Raw genomic sequence first — 13,129 nt, forward strand, 5'->3', positions numbered from 1 at the left:
AAATACAGTGTTGTCTGAATAAATTGGAGCTGCATTATCCTCAGTGGCAGAAAATAAAGGGTTTCTGCTGAGCCCAGTTCATTCTCCTTCATGTTCCTCTCTAAAGGGAATGAGCCAGGGCTCACAAGATGACCTGCCATCCACTCTGCTTTATTCTCTGATTACTTGAATCTTAGTGAAAGATGCAAACCACTGGACACATTATTTACCAGATGTGACAATGTTTTGCCAATGGCTCCCTTTTCACAACAACTGTAGTTTGATTCACCCCATGATAACTCTAAGATTGCAAAAACATATTTATTTCAGGCTTCATGCAAAGGAACTGGGACAAAAGAGTTTGGGTTTGGTTTTAGCAGGACTATCAAAAGGATATGTGTGTGTATATAGAATACATAAACAGTCTCAAAGACTCCTATTGCATATAATAAGAAGGAGCACAAGTGATGTCTTAAAATCTGGCTTAGTGACACATCTCTGAATTAATTTGTTTAATTGGAAGGCATCCAGGATTGAAGATGTTTCTGTAGGGATCCCTTGGAACTGGTTGTCATACCCAGCCCTACTCGGCATTTTCATTATTGTCTTAGAATGTAGTTTACTTCTCTCCTGGTAAAATTTTTAGGTCACCTAAAGCTCAGCATGGTGGTAAATAATGTACCCAGATCATTTTGACACAGAGTGATCTGACTCACATCGCTGCAAGGTCACAATCAAACAAAATATATCATAATGCAGCAAAATGCAAAATAGCCCTGGGAACAAAGAAAGGATGTTATACTGGAGGGTTGAGAGATTCTTGAGAAGCAATGACTCAGAACAGGATTTTGAGGTCACTGGAGGTAATTGACTCAACATGAGTTCTCAGTGCTAGGCTTTTGCACCTTCACCTCTGTGAACCTTAGGAATATAGAAGTCCAAAAATTCTTTGGAGAAGAGGAAGTGGTCTCTTTTCTGTACCCAATATTGCTGACATAGTGCTGTGTCCAGTGTTGGTGTCCACACATAACAGATGTGAAATTACTGGAAAGAGTTCAAAGGATGTCATACACCAAAAGTCCAGGGGATGGGAAACAAACCTTAAACTGGGAATTTTGTTCTTCCTTAGCTGTTCAGAGAAAAGATTTGGAATGGGTTACTGTTCTGTGTGGAGGTACTTGCACATGGGAAAGACATCAGAGCATGCAGGGTAGAAGGAACTATTGTTAACTTTATGGACAAAGGCCAAACAAGACCAGTCATGGGATACTGGAGTTAGACAAATCCAACCTTGAAATAAGACACAGTTCCCTAGCAGTAATTAAGCATTTCAGTAGTTTATTGGAGGAAGTGGTTGACTCACTGTAATCAGCTCTCTTTGGTATATATTTTTCTAAAACACAGGCTTTAATCCAGTTCTGGGAGGGAAAAAAAATCAACAGCCTACGGGTATAAGAGGTCAGACAAGCTGATCATAGTAGCCTTAAAAACGTATGAGTTGCAGTAATCCCCCTATGCAAGACTTTAAACTTCTCACAGAGATAATTCAGCAACACATTTGTTCTCTGCTATGAAGTGCCATGGTCATGTTACAGTTATATTTAAGTAAGAGAACTGTCACTTATTAAAACCAAGAGCTGTATAAAGGCATCCATAACTAAGAACTTACTGCGCAGTCTACCTGTGCTCTGAGAGCTACTGGAGTTAGGAATCCACATGGCAGGTCATGGGTCTCTTTGGCTTTGCTGCTGCTAGACTTGGGGTGCAGAGGGAATTGACCCCATGTTCACCTCCCTCTGTTACCTGTCTAAAAAATTTGCAGTGATTTCTAATGAAAATTCACCTTTATGCTTTATGGATTTCAAAGGTGTTTTGTATTACAACTTCATATTATTTTTGTTGAATTGAACAGTTAATGCCAAAGTCATGGGTCAGGAGCTTCTTGCAAATGTCACTTGATTCTCACTCTTCTGATGGATGCAGTGAGAGATATCAGGGCATGAGAAGTCATAGCTATGTATGCTGTGACTATATCTCCTAACAAGTCACTGTAGGGCACCACTTGGATGACTTTTGGACCATACAATAAAAAAACCAAGAAAACAGTATGCACATGGAAACATCATTATTTATGATCTGATTTGTAGATTAACTCTTGCTCTTCTCCATGACTCAGACAAAAATAGCCATTACATTTTGGTAAGCTAAAGAAATGCTTTGTCCTGAAACTGCTCTTGGTATTAGAGGAAGCTGAGTAGCTAAATGCCATTTTAGCCCTCAAGTGCCTTCATGAATTTAGGATATCAGTGACAATCCTTTCTGGTGTAGTTTTCCTCAATTTATTCCATATAGGTCCAAAACAAATTAGTTGAAAGGCTTATCTGCAGATGAGTCCTCATCATTCTCACCTGTTCAGAACATTGTCCTCTGCATCTATTCTTCAAACATTTATCTACAGTTTCCTGCAAAGACAACATTTTCTTGCTGTCTTGTAGCTTCAGCCCCAAAACACATTTCTGATGCCTAGAAAAAAGACAGGTTAATGAAGAGGTATGGTATAGTTGGTGTGCCATCCTTTCAGCCAAGTGTCTGTAGCCTTAGAAAACATTATTAATGTGTGTGAGAAAAAGACAACATTTTATCTTGCTTGAAACTGTAGTCAATATAGTAACAAGGCTGGCTTGTTGTTTGTTTTTCTTTTCTTTTTTTTTTTAAGTAGGTAGCTGTGACTAAGCCTGTTGCATCTAAGCCGGTCTGTATTCTGCGAACTGTCTCTCAAACTCCATCTGAGATTTGACCTTCCAGAATCCTACTGATATAATCATCTGCAGCAAGCAATTTTTCTAATGGGCAAAGAAATTCTAATTAGTTTTTTTTCATTATCACTAGTCATCAAGAGAAAAGGCCGATGGATAGGTTTAGTGTCTGAGATGAACATTTTTTGTGGTAATTTTATAAGGAGTTATAAAGATGTAGAGATCTTAGGACAGACAGAGGTAAGGGTAACAGATCTGATTTTCCAAAGCACTTTTGCTGGCCTAATAGTGCTCCCATTATCATTAATGGCAAGTGCAGAGCACTTGTGGAAATGACTCAGAGTGTGTATGTGTGTGTATGTGTACATGGAGCAGGTACTCATTGTCTTTGACCTACTTGGACAAAGAAAGCTCTGGGAACCCCTACGAGGCTTGTTCAGCTTTGTGTGTGTAACCACATGAAAGGATGATGTCGGTGATGTTTTAAACACTAAACTATTCCAAGACTGGAACAGGTATAACTCAACAGAATCCAAATCCGTGATGCGCGAGCCATCTTAAATACTAAAACAATGAAAGATCAGATTTCATCCTATTTATATTGCAGTAAATACAAAGTAATGCCAATTACATTAGTGAAAGGACTTCTAATTCATACTGGTAAAAATGGGACAAAATGGAAGCTCACAAACAGTAACAATAACAAAATACCTTTACTGTTTATTTGAGATTAAAAATCCATTATCCTGAAAACTAAAGATTTTATCTCACTTCAGGAGGGCTTTACCTCTCAGGACAGTGTTGCTCTCCAGGCACGTTCATTTCTTGCCTCTCTGCTGGAGCTGTTAGTAGGATGCTTGCTGTAAAGGTGGTGTCTATGACATATGGAGCTCTCAGCAGCCACACAGAGACCAACCACTCATTTCACTTAGGTCTGTGAACAGCCATCACATGGTAGTAATTTTCATTCACTGTCAAACTGTCTTGCTGGAACTGATGAGTTGGAAGTGAAGGGCTCCATATCCCATTACCCCAGAACAAAAACATCCAGTTTCCTTATCTGATTTGAAGATCTGTCTCTCGTACATGCTAACAACTTGTATTGCTGAATGTGATGCTTCATCAAACCTCTTCTGAGCTTTTTTGGGTGTTTCTTTTCCTGTCACTGCTTTTTACTGTGCTGTTTGCAATGAGCAGTGGCATCTCCAAATGAATGGGGCATGTTGCTGTGGTGGTGGGAGGGGAAGTGGTACTGTCTGCATTTGATGGCTTGACAGATATGCAAACCCTCATTTTACTGGAGTACCCTCAGCAAGCCTTTTCATGTGTGTCCACTGCTATTATTGTTGTTAATTTAATGGTGCTGAAAGTGTGAGATTTATATCCTGAGAGTTTGAGGTCATCTGTTACTCTGTGTCAGTATCAAATCAATGTGACCAAGGTCAACAAAGATCAAACCTTCCCAGCAAAATCTCCTTCACTTTCTACTCTTATTTTACTAGGTTACAGGTACTGATCTCTCTGCAGCCATGGCAGATACCATGGCTTTATTCACTATTAAGTCCTACTGAAAGCAAACCTGGTAGCTTTGGTGTGATGCAGTTATTAGGAGCAAGGTACAGAAGTTGTGTATTTTGGCAAAAAAAAAACTCTACAACAATCTTTGGGGGCTCTGGAGTTAGTTATCAAAGTGACTGAGTTATGGAATGGCACATCCTAGGATTAATCTAAAATATGCTTTTTTGACGGCCCAGTCTGATATATGAGTTTTCATATATTACATACTACTGCATATTTATGTTATGTATTAACGTGTATTTTGGGTTCCTTATTGTGACTTTAAGTGAACATGCCTTACTCAATGTAGATGAAAATCTGCATTTCTCTATTGTGTGCACTGGAAGGAGTTCTTGCACCCTGAAGTCTGCAGCACTCCATGTTTTCATTGGTCTAAAATGTTCCTTACACTTCTGTAGATGGCCTGGTGGATTGCATGGACCCAGACTGCTGCTTGCAGCCACTGTGCCACGTTAATGCGCTGTGCCTGGGCTCCCCGGACCCCCTGGATATCATCCAGGAGACGCAAGCCCCCGTCTCCCAGCAGAGCTTGCATTCCTTCTATGATCGAATCAAGTTCCTGATTGGCAAGGACAGCACTCATGTCATCCCAGGGGACAATCCTTTTGAAGGCGGGTAAGTGAATTTTGGAGTTGATTCAGTAAGTGGTAAAGCATAAGCCACTTGGCCATTTTAAGACATGACAGGGCAGCAAGATGCAGAATAATGAAAATTGTTTAAGTGAAGTAGATACCTGAAGAATTTTGTGGCTGATGTAGTTCTGCTGACTGTCTCTTCACCTACAATTTCCTGCCAGACAGTAAGGCAAGATGCTTCTCTCCCAACATATACAAGTTGTTGCATGTTTCCTCACTTTCCTTATTTCAAGGAGTGAAAGGCATCCATTCAGCTCTTCTAGATGAAGTGACTGACATTGTGCACAAGTATCTCCTAAAGAGCAGTAACAAATCTTCCTTTGACAGAGACAAAAGAGAAGGAAACTAGAATGCTATTTGCAGTCTATAGTGTGAATATTAGAGACTTCAGAAGAACTGAGGAAAATCATACCATCTAGGGATGGTTGTTAGAGTGATTTGCAACATAAGCCATCAGGTTGAATATAGATTGGTTTTAAAATCAAGAAATTCTTTATCATTGCAATCATCATCAAGAAACAGGAACTGAGAAACAAAACATAGCAGTTCGATTCTGTGACTGCCTCTCAGCAATTTGGTTTAAGTATATTCCTGTCTGTCAGGGCTGGTCATCCCTGAAAATCATTTCTTGTAACAGGGTAACTGGGGTGTCATATTCTTAGATCATTCAGTATCTGCCCTGAATGTTGCCTTTCAGAAGTAGTGATCCCGATCACGGATGTGGCTCTCAACATGTTTGAACTCTGTTGAGCTTCACCCAGTCATGAACTGCTTACTTTCTTGTAAGCTTACTTTCAGCTTACCCACACACAGCAGTTAATAGGTTGGTGCTGAAAATACACAACCTTCATGTTTGTGTGGGTATTTATTTCAGCACTTACATCTCAACTGGCCTCTCAGGCCCCTTTAGCTCTGACCTAATACTTTTCATGGAGGGACACTGCCAGCATCTCTTGGTTACCAGCTCCCATATATTGTCTTTTTTGGTAGCCTACAGGCTACCATCATCATCATCACAGCAGTGTCAGGAAATTGCCCTGATGTGATATTTTTCCCGATACTTCTTGCTTCCAAGGTCTTCATGGTCCAGAAAGCTGACAATAGTGACTCAGATTATAACCAAACACTTTTATGTTGCAAATTATTGTCCTTCATTGGCATTCTGAAGATCACAGGTACTGGATACTGAACAGTTGGGACTCTGGACTAATCATTGTGATTTGTTGCTGTAAAATCAGGCTTCAGAATATGAACTAGATTATGCTCACCATTTCATTTTTCTGATATATTTAGGGTAGCAATTCCTCAGCATTTCCACAGAGGATTCTGTTATCAGGTCCATATGTATCCTTTCTGACAGGCAGAGAATTTTGGTACACACACATCTGTGTTTAGTGAACTTTCCATACAACTAATGAACTAGAGGAATCGTCATATTTGTGCAATAAAAAAATAAAATTGCAGCTTCTCTTGAAAGGCTGCTTGCATTCAACAGCATACAGAGCTGGGGAAAAATAGTGTGAATTTCTAATTATATAGTGAATTTTTTTCTGAGAGTGCCAGCAGAGGACCAACAGAAAGAATGTGTCATTTAGTGTCACGTAAATTCCTAAAGAAGATACATGTGTTTTATAGATCTGATGATAGTTCTCTATGTAGGAAGGACCTGCTAACCATCTGTAGATGTCTTATTAAGGAGAAATTCAGAATTCAAAAGGAGCACCTGCTAGCATAAATGTTTGTCTGATATGTAGGTTACTGGAGTGAGGGAATGCAAAGATTCAGATCTATAGGAAGGGTTTTAATGACTGCTTTTGATTAAATGCAGGGGAAGTAATAAAACTTGTTCTATTTAAGTTAGGATGAAGAATTATACAGAGGTAGCAATGATTTATGAGGTTTCCATTCTGAAATTATCAGCATAAGGGTGTGTGCCACTAAGTATGGTCTACAGATACGTGCGCCTCAAGCTGTGATTGTATTGCATCTCTCAAGTTAAGTATCTTGATTCACAAGAGTGATTGCAAGTAACATTGAAGAACCTCAACAGAAGGTATATTTTCCCCTGAGACAGCACCTGGTCCAGGCTCATGAGAATGTCGGGTTGTTGAAAATGCCACTACTCTTTTGGGATTTTAAAAGACATCACATGTTCCTGTTAGTTCTTAAAGATCCTATAGATCGGGATATACTCAACCATTGCAAAGGTTTTCTTCTTATTTGGCCTCTCTCTGTAGTTTCAATTGCCTGTTTCACCTCCCAGAAAGCTGGACCTTTGAACAGCTCCTCTGATCACCCTGGAAACGACAGTGCTTCAGCAGTAGTCAGTGACTGATGTGTGGGGAAACATGGTCTGGGACCATCTGGGATCCAGTTTGTCTGGACAGGCAAGACTGCCTGTATTTGCATGTGTGGATATGCCCTTTATTCAGTAGCATCGTCACTGAAACTCCACCAGTTGCTTTTCCAACAGAGAGGTGATAATATCCCTGTTATCCATGGAGCTGCTCTGTGTCTCTATAAAAATCACAGCAGCCACTGGGGGCAAGATGAGCTGTTTTCATCACTCCTTTCAGCTGCTGGCTTAAAAGTTTGTCTGACAAGAAGGAGTTATTCTTATGGAGGGCTCCAGCATCCTGCTTTAGGATCCCTCTCCCATTGCTGCTGGGATTATTAATGAAGTTGTCTCCTTCTTGGTGTAGATCAGGACTGTATTCTGTTCATGGAACTTCCTATATCTTTCTGTCCCAATGCCATCATCCTCATAGGGTAGGGTTGGAGTTGGATCCGTGTCATTTGCTGTGAGCAGTCCCCCATGAGCAGACAACACAGAAATGGCATGGATCTCTGTGTCCTGTGTGTCTGGTATCCTGCATGGGCACCAGTGGCACAGGCACACTCACCATTCAGGTCAGGAACTGAGTGCTCCTCCGGGCTTCACTAGGTCATGGCTGACTGATTATCACCCTGAGGGAACCGGGGCACATTTGCATCCCTGTCTGGCCTGTGCAGAAGTGGCAGCAGCGTGAATATCTCTGCAATGTATTTCCTGAGATTCAAAACCACAGCTTAGCCACTCTTCAGAGAGAACAGCAGTGCAGATCACCTAATGGATACAAATAAATGAATGTCTCGTGACAGCTAGCCTTTGAGTGAATTTATTATTGAATTACACTCTGGCTTTTTAAGAACAAGCTGAGCTGACAAGCTCTCTCACCAGTGCAGAAGAAAAAGAAAGACAATGATAAATTACCCTGATGGATAAAGGCAAAGACCTTGTCTCTTCCCAAATACCAGAAATTATATATTATTCATGTCTGGGAAGAAAAAATAATCATTACCCATATTGAAATGAGTGTTTATTATGATAAAGCAAGTAGCTAAATTAAATTTTGAATGTGCAGAATGTCTTTTCACATCATTTTGATGAACAGATAACAAGTACTCCTCTATTACTTGATCATTCTTGTATTGATTTTGAAACCACTTACTCTTACTGTTAGCTTTGTTGTTTTTAAGCCATTCTTAGTTGTCCATCACCATAAGGAGTAGCGCAAGATGCAGTGGTGTCAATAAGTTGACTATAAAGTAGGACACCTGATATATTTGTTCTCTTTTGAGGGATAGGTTCATAAAATGGCAAGAACAGGCTAAAGTCCTGCTCCACAGTCTTTTATGATAAGTGCTGGCATGGTTAAAGTGCCTTAGAAAACCATGTGTAGAATTGGCACTTTTGTAAGGAGAATTTCAAATCATTCAGTTTAGAAGTGTGTTTTATACCACTTCTTTTTTGAGACAGGTTGTGTATATCTACTTGCTGCCAATAGTATCAACCTGTTCTGATTACTTGGGTAGCTAGAAATAACCATCTGAGTTACATGAAACATCAGAGAGCAGCATTTGTTATCAACTGCAAGAGTAGTCCCTGATTGCCCTCAGGTCAGTAGTCTGTATAAAGTTGGTTTTGATGATTTAAAATTCTGATCAGAATTAACTTTGTACATTTTTTCCCACTACTGAGCGACAAGGTATCTGTAAACATGTCACTCAAACTTCCTGTGTCCCTCTGTGTTCCAAGCAGAACAGTTTACCTTACTGATCCAGGTAGTCCTTCTGGTCAGTTAGTCCTTCTGGTCAGTCCTAAGTGATTTTGAAGAACGTTGCTATATTTTCTTGGTATCCTTGAGGGAGTTTGCCCAGAGAAGCTGTGGCTGCCCTATACCTGCAAGTATTCAAGGTCAGGTTGGATGAGGCTCTGAGCAACCTGATTTAGTGAAAGGTGTACCTTCCCATGGGAGGGCATTGGAGCTGGATGGTCTTTAATGTCCCTTCCAATACAAACCTATTCTATGCATATATTCAAAGCATCTTCTCTTTTCATTTCACACATTTCATCCCATTCATGGAGGACTGTAGATTCACCCCAGCAGATCTTTCTGAGGTTTCTTCCCAAGGAAATCAAGGTGCTCTGTCTTTTCTGTGTTTTTCCATCAAGTGTAACTTTGCTACAGTGACCTAAGAAACACTTCTTTAGCTGAAAACAAAGTTAGAGGTCAAAGAACCAAAACTTCCCAGGTGTAGCTTTAATCCTGATGATTTTTCCTGAGCTGGCTAGTCCAGCCCATGGCTCTGGTCCAGCTCCAGGCAGATGCAGTTCCTCCAGCAGCAGGAAATTCTCTGGGTCAGGTACACTCAGTGAACACAGACACGAAGAAGCGATACAGGAGCTTAGGGAGCACAGCAGCACCGTGGGTTAGGACAGCTTGGAATGCAGCATCTGTTTAAATCTGTGTCATAGAAATAACACAGCATCCAGTGTTCTGAGGGTAAGCACTCATGGCACAGCATGGTACCTACACTAATGGAAGCAAGGTCATATTTTTCCATATTTTAACACAGCAAACACTTCAAACCCTCTTCTTCCCAGCATTATTGTCTTCCAAAGACATCATTCTTCTTTCGATGCTTTCTATTCATATGAACTCCTTATTAGGTACAAGTCATAGCTTTTTAAAAACTTACTGGTTTTTATTTTGATAATTAATCCCTTCAAGCATAATTTTAAAATTTACCTTTCCTATGTACAGGGCTTATTTTCCTTTCCAATGTTTGCCCTCTGATTTTAAGTTTAGCATAATATTATTTCCATATAGTAAATTAACGCAATATATGCACCTACTTACATCAACTTTGTGGAATTTGTACCTGCAAGACTTCATGGAAGCAAAGCTCCTGTCCATATTTATGTTCTTTTCCATTACATAGATATTGTAACTATGATGTAATTATATTCCTCTTTTGTAACTGTCAGTGAAAGGAATTTGGTTGGACTCAATGATCTTCAAGGTCTTGTCCAACCTTAAGGATTCTATGATTCTGTAAGTCCTTTGTACAGTCGTTAGAGAAACTGGGCTGCAGCTTTTTGAAAATATTTTTAAAATGTGAGATATTTATGACCAAGCACAAGGGAAGGAGTAGGATCTTTCTAGTGTGATTTGGGCATGCCTCCAAGACCCAGTGAGGCAACTGATAGAAACACTGCACCATGCTGCACCTGGAATTAAAAGGTCTCAGGTGATACCTGTGTCCCAAGGAGCTCTTGGAGTGTGCAGAAAACAGCTCATTAGGATTTTTTTTAATGCTTGCAAGTTTTGAAGGCTTGAGATTTAAGTAGCTCCCAGACTACAGAGGTACTGATGTGCACTTTTGGATTTAGGAGTCCAAACTATGGTGTAGGTGTTGATGCGTTCTCGTGGAACTGCATGTGGATATTTGATTAAATATTTATTCAGTACTTAAGTTACTGTCCTCTGAAAAAAGCTGCCATATCAGGAGGAGTCTGTTCTTTGAGTGTGGCATTTATTTGCTAAATTGGTTAAAATGTCCTATATAAAAAAGCAGTTTTATAATCCCAAACATAAAATCTTTTGTATTTTATTGGACATTTTTTTCCTAAATCATTTTGATCATTACAAAATCTATCAGTAGTTACAGAACTTCCCCTCTGATCATCAAAAGAGAGATCATTTTGTAATTAACCTGGAAATAATGTATTTTTCCTCTTCTTCTGCTTGGTTTTGTTTTCATGGTGCCTCAGATTCAATGAAAGGCGGTGCTTTTATTCCTGTTCTTCTGCAGAGCTGAATATGTGGCCAGAGCTTACAAAATAAATACCACATGTAAAATACTGTAATAATACAGAGCTACTAAGTTCTACAGTCATTTTTAGTGAAGACTTGACATGAATACAGTGTTCATCTCTGAAAGTTATTGCAGCATAAAGTCTTTATCTCTCATAGAAATAATGGCTATAAAATTACTTCTGAAAAATCATGAAATAAGCATAATTCAGTATTAGGTGGAAAACTTATCTTGCACCTTATGTACTACTGGACACTTGATTTGGATTATACAGACCTAAAAAATATGAGTGTGATTGTGTTTCTTTAATACCTTATGCAAAGGAGGAGTGTTTCTTTGGTTTTACTGGAGAAAAGGAGAGAGTCATCAGTTCTTAAAGCATTAGTCAATCACATTGTGAGTAAAAGGATTCTTCACTGAAACTTTGCAGTAAAGCACAGCCCAACTTTATTATGTGTTGCATTTCCTATAAAACTCTGTTCTAAAATACTTTCATTTAAACAGTTGGAGGCAGTTTTACAATTCCACAGATGTCATCAGCATCTTTTCCTCTGCTGAGTAGCCTTCCCATATCCCTTACGCTCCCACCTTACCATTATAGCTCAACTGAGAAATTTTGAGGTGTAAAAATAGTGAGTCAATGAGGCACAGAGACACAAGATGCTTTGGATGGCAGGCGTGGCATCTCTTTCCAAGAGTGGCCAGATTGCTTGGCAGATCAGAGAGGAAGATTGTGCTGTCATAAAGATAAAAGGACACACATCGAGAAGGTGAATAATGTTCAATTCCTGGGAAAAGTATTCAAAGCAATTAGGGCCTGAGTCTTTCAAGAATGGAGCCAATAGGGAATTCTTGTGAGAGCAATGATCATGGAGTTTCTAGGAGTGGTAGATGGTCCTCAAAGGATATTTCATTTTGTTACCAAGCTGTCACACTATAAAGATACCTCCTTTTCCTTTTGGAGGAGCTACAACCAGCAGTCACTAATGCTGCTGAAAAAAGATGATGCCCAAGGAGATGTTAAAGAACCATCAGTTTATAAGTCTTCACAGATCAGAATGGAGTCTGGTGCATGCAGTGGGAAGCCAAAGAATCTGAACAACAATTGATCAGAAAACCAAGTCCTTGCATGTATACTAAAAACATCAGAGGAAGAACACTCACTGGGTTGATACTGTCAAGTTAGACCAGATCTAAAGAGACAGCAAGAATAAAATCTGTGTCTAGAGATGTTACTATAAATATTGACTAATAAGCACTTCTTTTTTGACTTCAAAAACCAACTTCATTAGCCACATCTATAAAAGTATCTGAGCATTATGTAGTGTTTCCTCCTGTCTTTCAGGTATTTTAAGTAATGAGTTTTCACTGGAGCTTTTCATTCACTTGGCTTTGCTGTGTCTTTCATGTAGAAGGCTTCTTGCAAAAGGTTAACACCTAAGGACCATGCCCACATAGTCGTCAGCATCTCCTGATCCTTCAGAGATGAGACCTTTTTAGTACCTTCAATGAGTAGGTTGAACGAACAGGGCAGGTGCAGTTTCTTGCTTCAAACAACTTAAAATTAGCTTTCTTTTACTGATTCTGTTCAGAGCTCTTAAAAAACTTTATTCTTTGTCGCCCACTCTCCTTCTCCAGGGCCCCCGGTCCATCAGTGGCTGACAAAGCAGAATGGCAGGATCTGTTCCAAGCCATGTCTATCAGTGCCACTTAGCAGGTCTCCATTTGGGATATGGTCAAACCCAAATGTTAGTGCATTTAGTCCCTTTGTCACATTGACACCAGCATTCTGGTGCTTCCCTTAGTGCAAACTCCCAGATGAGCCTAATCAGTTATTTAGTATCATAGAATATTTTGGGGTGCAAGGGACATTTAAAGGCCATCTAGCCCCTGCCATGGGTAGGGACATCTTCAGCTGTATCGGGTTGCTCAAAGCTCCATTCAACTCGGCCTTGAATGTTTCCTGGGATGGGACAGCTATGACCTCTCCATGCAGCCTGTGTCAGTGTTTTGCCACCCTTATCATAAACTGCTTCTTCC

At 39.9% G+C, this 13,129-nt stretch overlaps 1 protein-coding gene across 25 annotated transcripts in view; it reads left to right on the top strand.

Moving 5' to 3' along the window:
* TENM4 (teneurin transmembrane protein 4) overlaps nt 1-13,129 on the top strand; it is a 1,559,611-nt gene that overhangs the window by 1,455,400 nt on the left and 91,082 nt on the right. For all 25 annotated transcript variants that reach the window (XM_064409696.1, XM_064409697.1, XM_064409701.1 and 22 more), the window contains one exon: nt 4,712-4,928. In XM_064409696.1, the coding sequence (XP_064265766.1) occupies nt 4,712-4,928 (217 nt within the window). The remainder of the gene's footprint in view (nt 1-4,711; nt 4,929-13,129) is intronic.

Source organism: Passer domesticus, chromosome 2 (assembly GCF_036417665.1).
Source record: "Passer domesticus isolate bPasDom1 chromosome 2, bPasDom1.hap1, whole genome shotgun sequence".
Taxonomy (NCBI): domain Eukaryota; kingdom Metazoa; phylum Chordata; class Aves; order Passeriformes; family Passeridae; genus Passer; species Passer domesticus.